The following is a 14,568-nucleotide window of genomic DNA, read 5'->3' on the forward strand; positions in this document are numbered from 1 at the left end:
TTGGGTGACTTTGGGCCGGCCAGTGACCTACCTCACAGGGTTGTCGTGGGGAGAGCAACGGAGAGGAGGGGAAGCAGCGCACTCTTTGGAGGAAAGCAGCGAAATGCATGTTCACGGGACTACAGTACTACTAGATCCCGAAAATACGCACCCGGCCTCTTTTTGGAGCGCGCCCTGGGGGGAGAAGAAAACCAGTCTTATACAACTGGCCTGATTAAATGATTAGACTAGCCATGATCTTCTCCATCACTTGGAGGAGGGGTTTCTAATTCGTGTTGTCTCTGTGGGTCACAAACCCAGCCCCCTTCCCCCCCCCCCCCTTCTGGCGACGGTGCCTGTGTGTGTGTGTTGTGCGTCCTGACTTCGGGCTGCTGCGCGCCTCGCAGCGGGTCCGTGGCAGCCTCTCTCCCCACCGCCCTCCTCCCCAGGCAGGGGGAGCAGCAGCAGCAGCAGCAGCAGCGGAAGGGGAGGAGAAGAGGACACTGCAACCTACTTGAATAATTGATAGGCTGGGCTGCCGAGCGGGGAGCCAGCAAACGCGGAGGAGCAGCCGGACGCCGGGCTCCCTGCGCCGCCGCCGGAGCCGCCACCTTCGCCCCCCGCCGGAGATGCCAGCGCTGCGCGCAGGTAGGGGGGCTCGGCGCGCCTCTCTCCCGCCGGGCTAATTAGGGAGGGAGGGAGATGCGGGCAGTGGCCCCCGGTGGAGGCGGCGCCTTTGGAGAATAAGTCGGGCACGTTCCTGGAGAGCTCCAGGAGCTTAATGGAGCCTCCATCACCCAGGGCAGTGTACCCTTGAATGCCAATTTGCCGGCACCCCGGTTGCGCGAGCAGCTGTTTGGGTGCTGGGAAACTGTAGGGGGCTGCCAAACTTGGCTGACCTCTGAGTTGTCCTGGGTAACATCCCTCTCCCCCCCCCCAGCAAAGGCAGAAGGTTGGGTGGTAAGTGGACTGGTGGGTACTGGTAAGGAGGCTCACAGCCCAGTAGGGTGGGCACCTTCTCTTCCCCGACTCATTCCTCCTTTTAGAGCATTACAGGCAGAAGTGCAGCAGTGGCAGGCAGTGGCGTAGCGTGGGTTGTCAGCACCCAGGGCAAGGCAAGTAATTTGCGCCCCCTAACCCGTGGATTTGCGCCCCCTAACCCTAACCCCCAGATGTTGCGCCCGGTGCGGCCGCCCCCCTTGCACCCCCCACGCTACGCCACTGGGGGCAGGGGCTTCCTACTGTTGGGAGCCTGGGCTGTTTGAAAGCTGCACCTGTTGTATTGCTGCCTGATTTTCCGTAACAACAGGCATAAAGTGAGGGAGAGCAGTGCAGGCAAATTTCTGGTACTGGTCGCGTCGGCTGAGGGAAGGTGGGAGGTAGATGTCCACACAACCGGAGTAGTTACGCTTGATAGGAGCTGGGACTTAGCCGGTTTGAGCGCCAGCACCCATCATCAGCAGTATGGCTCATCAATGCTGGATATTGGAGAATTTTTTTATTTTTAAGTGCCTTTCTGAGCATGTGTAGACTGCCTTTCTCTCATTACTGAGTAGCCCCCAAATATATAGGGCTGGTTGGGTGGGGGGCCTGAAGGTCAGAGGTCATGACTTCCAGGCAAAATGGAGCCCCTGGCATCTTTCTTCTTGCAAATAGGCACCGCTGGGAAACAGCCTGAGCACAAGTAGGCATACCTGGCACTTGGCAAGACCTGTTTCACTTCTGCCTGTGCCGGAGAGGTGGCTACGCTGAGGTAGAGGTTGCATCTTTGTGGCTCCCTTAATACTGGCGGCAATTGGCAAGAGGCTCTTTGTATATCTGTGCATCTGATAGCGGATATCATCTGTTTGGTATGTGCAATTTGGATCTGCTTCTATTTCCAAACGTTAAAAAGAAACAACAGAATCTGCACTTCCGTGGTGCTGGCTGGCGTTTAGCTGCTGCTATGTGCCATTGTGTTTGCATGCGAGAGAGGCTGTATTCCACAGAGGGGTAGCCATGCTAGTCTGTTGCAGCAAAGACAACAAAAGAGTGCCGTGGCATCTTAAAGACCCAACAGATTTATGGTGGCACAAGCTTTTCTGGATGAGAGCCCTCTTCATCAGCTGCGTGGTATTGCTCTTTCAGTTGGCAGATAATATACATGGGCACAGAGGGGATTCCTACCCCCCCCCCCAAGTCTCTTATGTCTCTCATCAGACTTGCAGGTCCTTAATGCGATTCATTTCATTGATGGATGGTGCAGAAGATCAGTCTATGAAATTTGTCTAGACTTCTAGACTGGGAAGTAGGAGGAAAAAGCATGCTCAATTGTCTTTTTAAAGTTTATTTGCTTTTGGCTGTTCGATTCAGAAACAAATTAAAAATTGCAGCAGGGAAAAAGATACGAGAACAAGTCATCCAAAAACTAATCCGGGAGAAATACGTGACATTTTGCAGCTGACAAGTTAAAAAAAAAACACTACTTTTTCTTGTTTGTTTGACAAAAAAGCTCCACCTTTCCAGCAGAGGTAGGAAACCCTGTTCAGTTTCAGAGATAACACAGCAAAACATGTAGAGGAGAATATCTTCCTCTTTACGGCGCAGAACGGTGTCTCAAATTGAAAGGAGCGTTGCGATAATGTCGATCAAGTACAGCAGAGGGCAGCTGTTGGAACCTTAGCAATGCAAAAGCAGATCTCAGTTTAGAACAACAACAAAACGTAGACCGGTCCCAGTTAAATAATGTTCAAGGCTGTGCTAAAATAGTATTAATTCATAACCAGGGTTCTTCTTTAAGAATGACTACTGAACAAAAAATTCTCTCTGCTGTTAAATTCCAGTTTAGCAGCTGGCAGCTTGGATTCAGGCGAGTAATTTTAAAGAAGGAAATAGGGTTGCTTGGGAGTAAATCCCATTTAATTAAACTGGACTTGCTTCTGAGGAGATCCGTACTCTGGGCCTGCTTTCTCCTCCTTGTTCAAGGCAATCTATCCTCAACTGCGCTGTGGGGGGGGGGATTCCAGGAGAGAGGGTGGCTGGTGAAGACCACCTCAGGGTCTGCTCCAGCTGCACTTAATTCTCCAGGGTCATCTGCCATCAGTCAACCTGTGGGAAGGATTCTAAATATGCTAAAACTGTTTACTGTGTTTTTAAAATACCGTATGAAATTGTAAGCCACCTTGAATGGATTTATACCCTGAAGGGCAGCATATAAACAGACATAACGATAAACAAACAAACAAGCAAAACAGTTATATAGAATTGCACTGTAAAGTGGTTTTCTGGGCTCAGTAGGACAATTAGAGGAGTTGGGTTGCAACTGCTCTTGGAAGTCTCCCAAGGACAAGGTGCAATTTGACATACATTATAGTTGACAAGACACTGATATATTTTCATCTCGGCTGAAGATGAGTTGGGGCACCATTGTGAGAGCAGAATGCAGGACTAGATATGGGCCTTTAATTGATCCAAGAGGACTCTTGCAGTGTTCTTATTTCCAGTTTCAGTTCGCCACAACACTCTCAAGATGGATCTTGGGGTTTTGTTTTGGAAATGTTTCAGATCGAGGGTCTACAAATGCCCCAGACTTCTGCCTCATGGAAGGTGTGCAGGAATACTTGCTTGCCTCCATGGATACTCTAAAAATTATGAACCACATATATGGATTTATCCATTTTAATCTGAGCTAAATCCAGGTGTGTTTTCTAGTTATGCAACTAGAGAACAGGATTTCCAAATATTGATGAGTTATGGCTTGCTTAATTTAATGAGTCAATGTGCTTAACTTTGAGCCCCAAAGCATCAGACCCTCCAAGTGTCCTGTTTTCAAGTGACGTCCCTGATTTAGAGAAGCCGTTTCAGTTTATTATGATAATACTACTTTATTATTTATACCCTGCCCATCTGGCTGGGTTTCCCCAGCCACTCTGGGCGACTCCAAACATATTATTAATAATAATAATAATAAAGTGATAAAACACTAAACATTAAAAACTTCCCTGCCTTCAGATGTCTTCTAAAAGTCAGGTAGTTGTTTATTTGCTTGACATCTGATGGAAGGGCAGGCACCTCTACCAAGAAGGCCCTCTGACTGATTTGATCCCGGAATGTCCCACTTTTCCTTAGGATGTCCCTATTTTCATTGGAGAAATGTTGGAGTGCTCAAGATGCCTAGGAGCAATATAAATATTCACCTTAGTTTTGCCATAGTTTACGTTAAGATCATTTTTTTTACAGCAATATCCACGTCAGATGGTTAACTGTTGTTATAGCCTACCCTTGCATAGATGAGAGAGGAGGGACTGCATTGGTTTCTTTAACCATCCGTTGGAGTAGCCTTTCTCAACTTGTGGGTCCACTGATGTTGTTGGACTACAACTTCCATCACCCCAGAGCTCAGGGATGATGGGAGTTGTAGTCCAACAACATCTGGGGACCCACAGGTTGAGAACTGCTGCATTGGAGGAAGGAGAGAGCTTGTTATCGCCCAGTGCACCTGTAGTTTCATTTATAGAAAAGGTTAAAAGAAATCGAGCGAGACTGCATTCTTGTTTTACTCCCCAAGTGATTGGCATATTATTTGCTAATAGCCTAGAGGCTGCTGTCTGAATATAGAACCTGTTTTTAAAACAGCAACAATTGGCTATCTAGATTGGTTCAGAATAGGCTTCCCTCAACTTTTCCTGAACCATTGTGTCAAAAGCAGCATACTGTATAAGGCTGCCTTCTTAATATGAAGTGCATTTATTTATTCAAGGTATAATAAGTCCAACGTAATTGTTTGAAGTAGAGTACACTAATCTGAAGCTAGAAGACATCAGGGTTGTATCCAACAAGGTAATCCAACTTGTGCAAGGGCTTTTGCTTGCGCAATCGGACTTCCTTTCTTCTGCTTCTTTTGCCCCATCCAATCTGTTCCAGTGGTTCCCTCACCCTCTGGGACGCAGGGAGAGAGGAGTTCACGGGTAGGAATTGCCATTGTGGAGGTGGAAGTCCTTGCACTAATGGAATTACCAGGTTGGCTAAAACAAGAGATGTCAAACAATTATGTTAGAAATGGGAGTGGAAATTGCCACCATTTGCATAGTCATCAGGAATGGAAATTATTCAAGCAAATACAAGAGGTACTTGCTATTGTTGGTTTTGAGTCCACGGAGATTGCAGAAATCACTGTGTTATTTTCTGCATTGTGTTTGACGCTTCCCTTCCATTGAAATAAACTGAAGTTAATTATGTAATTAATCAAGCAAGAAGAATAATGTAGGCTTTACTGGAAGCTGAAACGTAGCAGAACGGGAACAGCGCTGATTGCGATGAAAACAGGACGGGCTGAAATTACTGCCTCCTCACATCCCTCGATACAACCCTTTATCGGTCTGCGTCTTTTGACAATTTTGACAACTGATGTTTGGCTTAGAATTTTGCTGTTATGTCAGTCAAGCTAATAGGTCTATAATTAGAATGCACAATACAATTATAGTAACCATTGTTGTTTCCAGAAGGGGGGGGGGGAGATTACAGAGCATTCTATTTGTTTAACAATAAAATTAACGCAAAAGGCGGAGATGACTGGCAGAATCCGAGACCAGGGAGAAGAGTTGGTGGAAGAAGATTGGAAGAAATTTAAAATTTATTTACAGAAACATTTTAAAATTTTTGAATGTTAATGGTATTGAAATGAACAGAAAGGGTTCCAGCGATGAGGTTTAAAATAAGATTGGACGGATAACTAGACAAATAAATTGGACAAGAATTTACTGAATTAATTTTTAACAGGAATACAAAAAAGGGAGATGAGAGGAAGTCAAGAAAATAAGTCAATCAAAGTAGTGGACTAAAAAGAGGGTTTTTTTCTTGTGCTCTTTTTTTTCTTTTTTTTCTTTCTAATCTTTTTTAAGATGGGTTTGTTTGTTTTTTAAATTGTTTTTTCTTTCTTCTATTGTATTGTATAGTTTGGTGTTTTTGTGCATTTGTTTTTGTTTTTCCTTATGTTTGTTCTCTTTTTCAAAACTTAATAAAATATATATATAAAAAATAAAATAAAATTAACGCAAAAGGGTCCTGACAAAACAGCGGCACTTGAGCCAGCTTTGTAGTGCTTTTGAGGGCTTGCAAGGGACACTTCTTTTCCCTTTTCCTACCTCCTTGAATTTTTTCTCTGCTGTCCTGTACAGTGCTAAGGGGAACCCGGAGTGGAGAGGATTTCTTAAAGACTTGATGGAGTGCATCCCTGGGGCAGCTGCGTGCTCTTCTTTCTATCTGATCCGATTGTTGGATCTACCAAATATTAGAAGTTTTTGAAATGACACCTTCAGAATTCAGTGGCCTGGCTGCCCCCAACCATTGATTATTTTGTAAGATATGCGCAATCCGCTTGAAGTTCTTTTTTTGCTTTTTAGAAGATCCTTCTCCCCGCCATTACCCAAGTGAGAGATGCATTGTATTCCCAGTCTTCCGCAGACCCCCCCCCGCCCCCAGTTTAGGGAAGCCAAGCAAGCAGCAACGCTTGGAGGAGCGCTCCTACTGAGTTTGGCAAGAGCTGGAGTGTTCCTGAATGTTGGTGGCTCCCTCTGACCCTGGGGGAAACCGATCAGCAATGCTTGGAGGAGCATGTGTATGTAAAAATCCTAAAAAAAGCTCAACAACTTTGGGATAAAATTGTAAAAAAAGTTCAACTACCTCATTCCAAAAAAACTACCTCATTCCAAAAAAACTACCTCATTCCACAAAAACTACCTCATTCCAAAAAAAGCTCAACAACTTCATCAAATCTAGTCCTTTTTGAAAAAAGTTTGGGTACCCCTGTTTTATGCAGTTTGTCCACCATCAATTATTGTCTCATGAGGAATCTTCTCATAAGCCTAAAATACCTAATGGAGGCATTGTGCGGGGTTTTTTTTGTTTTTTGTTTTGGAAATCCTAGGACATTTGCTAATGCAGGTAAGTTTCCTTCACATGAGGAGATGGTTGCCATATGTCCTCTTTTTCCAGGACACGTCCTCTTTTTCATGGGTAGAGTCATCATAGTACACGTTGGCAAATGTGTCCTCTTTTTTGCACTCAATATGGCAACCCTAGCAGTGCTAATCTTTAAAGTAGTATCAGCTCTCCAGGAGCAAATTCAAGCCCCTTGAGCCCCCCACCCCACCCCCATGATTCCTTCACAGACAACTGTAAAATTTCTACTTCTTCGCTGAAGAAGTCAAATCAGTCAAATTGTTTCTCTCTAGGTCCCAGCCAAATTTGGGAGTCATGGTCTCTGTAGTAAGTAGTAGCTAGCCATCAGTGCCCTTTGAAGAATCACCATTGGCTAGTTACTAAACAAAAACTTAGAGAAAAAGATCATGGCATCTCATTTGACAGGCATGGTGATAAAATTACCCCTCATTGTTTTCTAGATTGCCTCTTCATTCATATTTGTTGTTATTTTAATATGCATAAAAGGACAAATTCTGTTCTTTCCACTTAACTGGATTTCTCATCTGCATTTCTGTAATTTTCCATTCTTTCTGCAGGAACATTATGTAGGCGTAATTTCCACTGAAATTACTGGGATATTCTACTTATAAGGGCTTAGGTTATGTAAACTGAAGTGACAGTGCGGAATGGCAAGATATATGGATCTGCACATCACAGCCCTTGACAACCCGTGTAGTGCACCGTGAGCCAATAAATTTCTGGTTCAGATCTCACCTGGGGGTCTTAAACAGTCTACTGTTTTATGCCTGTGCCCCGCACCCCTGGGCGGGTTGAATATTTATATACTTTATAGATTCCCACCACCACCACAATCTTCAAATAAAATTATTTCCAGGGCAGCATTATGAAAATAACCACTTGGAGAATTAGTTTTCCCTCACAGCATGTCGGCTTGAGGTAAGCTTATGCATTACTTCATTTTCAACAGGGCTGAACCAAAAGATTTTGCTGTCTGAAACAAAGAACAAGATGGCATCCCCTTCTATTCCATGTAACACCATCAGGATTGATAGCTGTCTTACTTTTGCCTTTGTGATGGGATAGCATCCTCCACTGCACTGAGGTAGCGGACTAGTTTAGGGGATACTGGCCAGAGGACCCAGCACATACGACTCTATTCCCCAACATGTTGTTGTTGTTGCTGCCTACCCATAGACCCTTTTATTATTTTGGAAGAGGGTTATCATGGTTTTGGACTCCTAAAGATTCTGTGGAAATTGTGCAAGACTTGTCTTCCTATCTTTTGCACATTAGAAGGCAACGGAAATTCTATTGATTCCCATCTGTCCGGATGTTTCTCATCCATGTCCAATATCTTAAATTACCATTTTGTTTAATATTTAATCCAGAATGTCCTGCTGTTGCTGTGGTATCTTGTGGACCATTCTTGTTCTAATGAGATCTTACTCATTCTCGTTGGCAGAGGAAAATAAAGTTCACATAGTTCTCTTGCTGCTAAATGACTACTATAAATTTAATTGGTGGTGACTCTGTTTTAATTATCGGTATTTGCTCATTTTACTTTTTGCAATGACATGGCTCATAGCAATAAAGCTGAGGCAGTGAAACAGGGGGAAAATACCTCAAAGGGATTTTATCATCAAGCAGTAGGACCGAGATTCAAGAAGCAACTCCTTTTGCAACAACCCTATGCTCACTTAACCTGGGAGTAAGCCTCATTGACCATAGTGGGACTTATTTCTGAATAAACATGCATTGTGAGAGAGAAAATAGGGAAAGGCTACAGAACCATTCACAAGAGGCTGAAGAGAAGTGAATTGATATGTGTCAGGCTTGTTAATAAGGCTTCATTGATATACCAATCCCTGATTCCCCCTTCAGCAGCGCACAGATTATTTTCATACCTGGGCTGAGGAGTTCAAAGAGATCAAGCTGTTACTAAGGGCTTTTGATGTTCCTTCTGATAAATGAGCAGGGAAAAGTAGCAATCAACCAATCAATAAAATTCTAACAAATTTCAGTAGAAAAACTATGGGGGAAACTCTAGTTCTCAATGGCTCCATCCACACATAACTTAGCCATTATTTTAACATGATATGTTCAACAAACCTCAAGTCTACTCATTTATGAACGAAGAAGCCATGGTTTGTTTCTCCAAACCTTGCTTTGTTTTCCAGCTTCTCTTGCCTCACGGTTTTGTAAGCTGAAGAGCACTTGAGGTGGGGTGGCTAGCTATAAACAAACCATGGTGAAACAAGATTGTTGAGTTAGACCATAAACCATGGTTAAAACACGTCATGATCCTTACCAGCAACAAACCATAAGCTTATTGTGGTTTCACATAAAATAAACCATGGTTAGTATGCTAGGCAGAATAGGTAGTCATAGTTGAGCTAAAGACACTATGGCTTAGCATTACGTATAAACCAGGGAACTGAGGTAATGAACTGTAACAATTTTCTAAAACTATCCAATCACTGAATGTCTCTTTCGATCCCTTATTTGCATAACTATCTACAGTATCCCCCTGCTGGCCCAGGGTGAGAACTTCAGTACATAACAATAAACACTATGAAAAAAATGTGATGCCAAGGGGATCTGTTTTGCTAGGTTTGACTTGTGTGTATTTATCTATGCTTACACACTTTCTCTCCCCCCCCCCACATTTCATATTCTCTCTCCTGATTCCTGTGGCACCTCACTTTCTCCCCTCTGCTCCTCCTCACGGCTATTTTTCTTCTCTCTGCCTCCCTGATCACTTTTTTCCCCTCCTGCCCTCTCAGTTGCTCCACTTTCTGCTCAGCTATTCAAGTACTGAACTGATCCTTGAACAACGTAGAGCTGAAAGCGGAATGGGAGCAGCAGCGCACTTCCTCCTTCCCCTCTACGTTCTTTTCGAGAGAGAAATGTACTGTATCTATAACCACCTCAGGACAAAGCCGGCGGTGGATAAGGACTGGCTTGCAAGGGAGGCAGGCGCACTCAGAGGCTTCACAGGCCCCTGAGAAATTGTGAGGTTCCCCGGGTTATTTGCAGTGAGGAGGGGATGTGTTATAAATGTGCTTTAAATAAATGGTGTGCACACAGCTGTAATCACTGAAGGTTACTCTCCTAAGACCAGTGCTTTTCTTCTAAAAAAAAAGTTTCGGGGTACTCTAATTCTGACTCAAGAAAATCACCATTTTATAGTTCAGATCAGGGAAAACAAATACAGTAAATGGGCAAAAGTACAAAGATTCACAAGATGTTTAGGGGTATGCGTACCCCTGCGTACCCCCAGAAAAAGCACTGCCTAAGACTATTTGTTCCTCCATATAAAAGAAATAACCCCCCAGCATTTAGAAAACTTGCATGTTAGTTTTCTTCAATAACGGCAGTTGTTTTGGTTCCTCCCAATTAAGTTTTCAGCCCAGTTTTATTATTATTATTATTATTATTACTCCAGAAGATTGCTCGCACCAGGGAAATGATCATTCTTCTGGACTTCTTAAGATTATTTGATATACAATTAACCAGGGTAACTTTATGGGCTATGTCACATGAATGCGTGTAGGAGGCTGTATTTGCAGGTGGCACCAGTCAGATGGGTGGTGTATAAATAATAAAATTATTATTATTATTATTATTATTATTATTATTATTATTATTATTATCATCATCCCTGGAGGGCAGGAGCAGACCCAGAAGATGGTGTTAGGAAGACTACCAGTTTGTTTTGTCTTTGGCCTATGCAGTACTGCAGTTTTAACCTTGTCCTCTGTGCTGTCCAATGTCTGCATTAAACTGCTGAATAGTGAAGTTATACCAAAATTTGGGCATAGTCTTCTATGTGGATCTCCTGGTGATCTGGCTCATTTTCTTCTGCCATAATAAAGACAGACAACTAAATTGTTTACTGCTCATTCCTTGCTCTGCAGGCCCATGCTCCTCTCTCCTCTGTCTCCCTCCTTGCCAAAACTTCTCAGGTCATCTCCCTTTTGTAACATCATGCTACAAACCACTATAGTATTGCTGTTCAAACAACAGCCTTCGACATACAATTATAAGCATGATGATTTTTCATGGAGATCTGGATTTCCCCTGCCGAGGAGATTCTAAGTTTTCAGTTTTCCTTCTCGTTTTCCTCTTCAAAATATTCACCTCCTTCATTTCTTGCTTTCCTATCTCTCGCCTTCTTCCTTGGTTGTTCTCTAGCCCTCCTGACAACCTGCCGTGTCTCCCCAGGAGTTTCCTGCCCTTGCGCTGTGTAGATCCAGCCCTAACTGTGAGCTGTTCTTATTTTTGTCATTTGAAGTGTGTCTCAGGAGAGCAAAGGAAATAGCAGTTTAGATTTGGAGGATTTTTTGTTTTAAAGCAAGGGGAATAGGGGTTTGGGGACAAATCCTGTGGCCTCTGGAGACAGGGTGGCGAGTTTATGCTGGCACAGAAAGAGGAGACTCAGGAGGCCAAACAACCCACAGTTGGCAGAGAGACGAGGATGTTTTCTCGGAAACGTAGCTTTACCTTTGGAGTCTGTGAAGGGTATGTACCTATACAGGTTCTGGCTGACCCTGTTGCATGTCCTTCCTGCTGCATCTTCCAGGAAAAGAAGGGAGCTGGGTTTATTTTGCATTTACAAAAATTTGGGGGAACTTCCAGAAGAATGAGGGGTTCCTTGAATCTTTTGGGAAGGGGAATGAGCTGGATTGCTCTTCCCTTCCAGCATGCAATGCCTAAATCTTCAGGTCTTCCTTTTGTCCCACTTTCTCCCCTTCCTCTTGGTTTTTGAAAAGATGTCTTGTTGTACGCAGTGTATTTCCAAAGACAGGGAAACAGCTGAGCCTGCATTTCTCACAAGACGTTTGCTTTCAGAGCAGAAAAGGGAAAGCTCCATAGACCTGCAACTGAAAATCACACCTGGAGAACAGTCCTATTGGTACCGTGGTATTCTGTGGAACGTGGATGCTAAATATGGCTGGAATTTCATAGGACTTGGGCAGGCCTGTCGCCAGAAATATTTCAGTGAGGGGGCCTAATGGTAAACTGGGAGAAAGGAGCGTTAATGTAGAGCAGCCAGTATCTAGAAACAAGTATGCTCAAAGTTATTTTGATGTGGATGTAGTAAAATTAAATGGTTATAAAGTCTAAATATGTAAGTACTTCATGTTTGACAGTAATCTCAGTGTTGGTTTGCTCTCTTAGCAGCCAGAATATTGGGAACTGAGAGCAGTTTTATTCCTTATTGAGCAACTAAGAATGCATACACAAGGTACTTTTGAAGCACATTTTCCTCCTCAAAGAGTTCTGAGCACTGTAGTTTGTTCAAGGTGTTGGAAATTGTAACTCTGTGAGAGGTAGATTACAGTGCCCATATTTCTTAGAGGAGGAAAATGAGCTTCAAATGTGCTTTAAAGGTGCAGTATACTGTAGATAAATTTTGCCTACACATTTCACCCATATATTAGCATAAGGAAAAGAATCACATTTCTTTCTCCACCTTCATGAAATAGGAATATTCTGGGGAGGGCCTGGAATATCTCTGAATTCCCACAGGCCTCTTGTGGTTACAAACCTGGATTTTGGTTTATAATAAGGATATCTGGAGTTTGCGAGTCACGGGACTGTATTGTGGCTAAGGTTGTGAACTGTGAGGCAATTCAAATATCACTTTAACCACAAACTCAGGAAGGGGAACCTATGACCTTCCAGATGTTATCGGAGCACAACTACCATAATTCCTGTCGATTTGCCATGCTGGCTTTGTCTGATGGGCAGTGGCGTAGCGTAGGGGGTGCAGGGGGGCCCGGCCGCACCGGCCGCAACATCTGGGGGTTAGGGTTAGGGGGCGCAAATCCACGGGTTAGGGGGTACAAATTACTTGCCTTGCCCCGGGTGCTGACAACCCACGCTACGCCACTGCTGATGGGTAACATCTTGAGAGCCCCAAGTCCTATCCACACACTACCAACTTAATAGCATTTTAAAACCACTTTAATAGCATTTTAAAACCACATGGCTTATCCTCAAATAGTCCAAGGGAACTGTCCTTTAGTAAGATGCTGGGAATTATATCTGTCACTGTGTCCTAATTCCCAGGATTCCATAGGAAGAATCATGATTAGCGTGGCTATGTGCTATTGCTCAGCCTTGCAGCTATATAAGAAGATGATAACTTTAAATAATGTGTGTGATGCACTTTGAACACTGAAAAAGTGCCATAAAATGTTTATTATATATTGTTATATAAGGCTGCCAATAAGGTATACCAACCAGTAAAACCGCATTCTGGCAGTTATCACAAATACTTAAAGACTTGAGAAGCCAGTATACTTTGGAGGTAGTACAACAAGATTTTTTTTTATTTTCTATTTTGCTATTGACTCTTCCCATCCTTTACTCTGATCATTCCGTACATCAAGGCTCCACCTCCTAGCCCACCTTGGCTCCAGGGCTCCAGTAATGTTTCAAATCCAAGCTAGCAACTTTAAAAAGAACTGCAATAGATTTAGAGCTTGCCTCTGGGATTTGTACCTGGGTGACTTTTAGTTGTCCAGCTGTTTTGGTTTGATTTCCCAAATGTTTTAAAATCCACATTGCAAAGCAAGCAATGAGCAACTTAATTTGCATAAGACACTAATTATTAACCCATGTAAATGAATTGTGATTATGTGTGCATTTTTTCCTGTGCTTATTTGTTTGGGAGGAATGTTCAAGTTCTTTCAGGAAACCCTCTAAGTGAGTTTACTGGAAGCAGTAATTACCCCTTGCTGTGCTGCCTCTATATTACCGTCTTTCAGTATTACCATCATCAGTGAGAAACAGATGTTGAAGGCAAAGCTCCTTTCTACCTCTGCATTGTGCTTCTATTAATGCAGATAGATTCTCAGAATATCTCAGCTGCAGTTTGGTCACTTAAGATCAGACAGAATGCATGTCACACTGAGTCTCAGAGTCACCCAGTCCCTAAAATGGTAATGGTACCAAAAGTGGGAAATTGTGCATCCTGGCATTCTCTGCACAGACGAGTCACACTCAGATACAGGTCTTATAAAACAAGATGAGTTCTCTCATTGTTTTGGTAAATGGCCTCCAAGAGTATTCCCCAGCTACCGCTAATGTTTATTGCCCAAGGAGTTTGTAACTCGCTATTTACTGTCATGTGACTTCTAGGATCAGGGTATAATTTATTTTACATGGCATTCCTTATGCTTCTGCTTCTTGTTAAAATTTGGAAAGACTCTGCTATTGTATGGCTAATCAAGTAAGATAATTTATGTCGTAAAAACTCTTGGGGTCCTGCAAACACATCTTACTCATTCATATACAGTGGTACATTGGTTCTCAAACACCTTGGTACTAAAATAGCTTGGAACCCAAACACTGCAAATCCAGAAGTGTGTTTCAGTTTGTGAACTTTTTTCGGAAGCAGAACGTGCTCTGATTTGAGTGCTACGTTGAGGTCTGTCTGTTTTTGCTATTTATTATGCGTTTTTGTTTTTGCGGCTACTGATTGATTGTGTGACTGCAGTACATTGTTTATTGTTTTCATTTTATGGATCAATGGTCTCGTTAGATAGTAAAATTCATGTTAAATTGCTGTTTTAGGGGTTGTTTTTAAAAGTCTGGAACTGTTTAATCCATTTTGCATTGCTTTCTATGGGAAAGCGTGCCTTGGTTTTGGGACGCTTT

General features: G+C 43.1%; 1 protein-coding gene across 8 annotated transcripts in view; it reads left to right on the forward strand.

Moving 5' to 3' along the window:
• The first annotated feature begins 349 nt into the window (after positions 1–349).
• Positions 350–14,568, forward strand: part of LOC307206274 (rap1 GTPase-activating protein 1-like) — a 46,836-nt gene continuing 32,617 nt past the window's right edge. For 4 of the 8 annotated variants that reach the window (XM_079959328.1, XM_079959331.1, XM_079959333.1 and 1 more), the window contains exon 1: positions 11,207–11,421. In XM_079959328.1, coding sequence (XP_079815454.1) covers positions 11,315–11,421 — 107 coding nt within the window. In that variant the 5' untranslated portion in view covers positions 11,207–11,314. Of the gene's footprint in view, positions 628–11,204; positions 11,422–14,568 lie in introns of those variants that run through there. The other 4 variants (XM_079959329.1, XM_079959327.1, XM_079959326.1 and 1 more) reach the window with 4 other exon arrangements.

This window comes from Podarcis cretensis (assembly GCF_951804945.1).
Source record: "Podarcis cretensis genome assembly, chromosome: 17".
Classification (NCBI taxonomy): domain Eukaryota; kingdom Metazoa; phylum Chordata; class Lepidosauria; order Squamata; family Lacertidae; genus Podarcis; species Podarcis cretensis.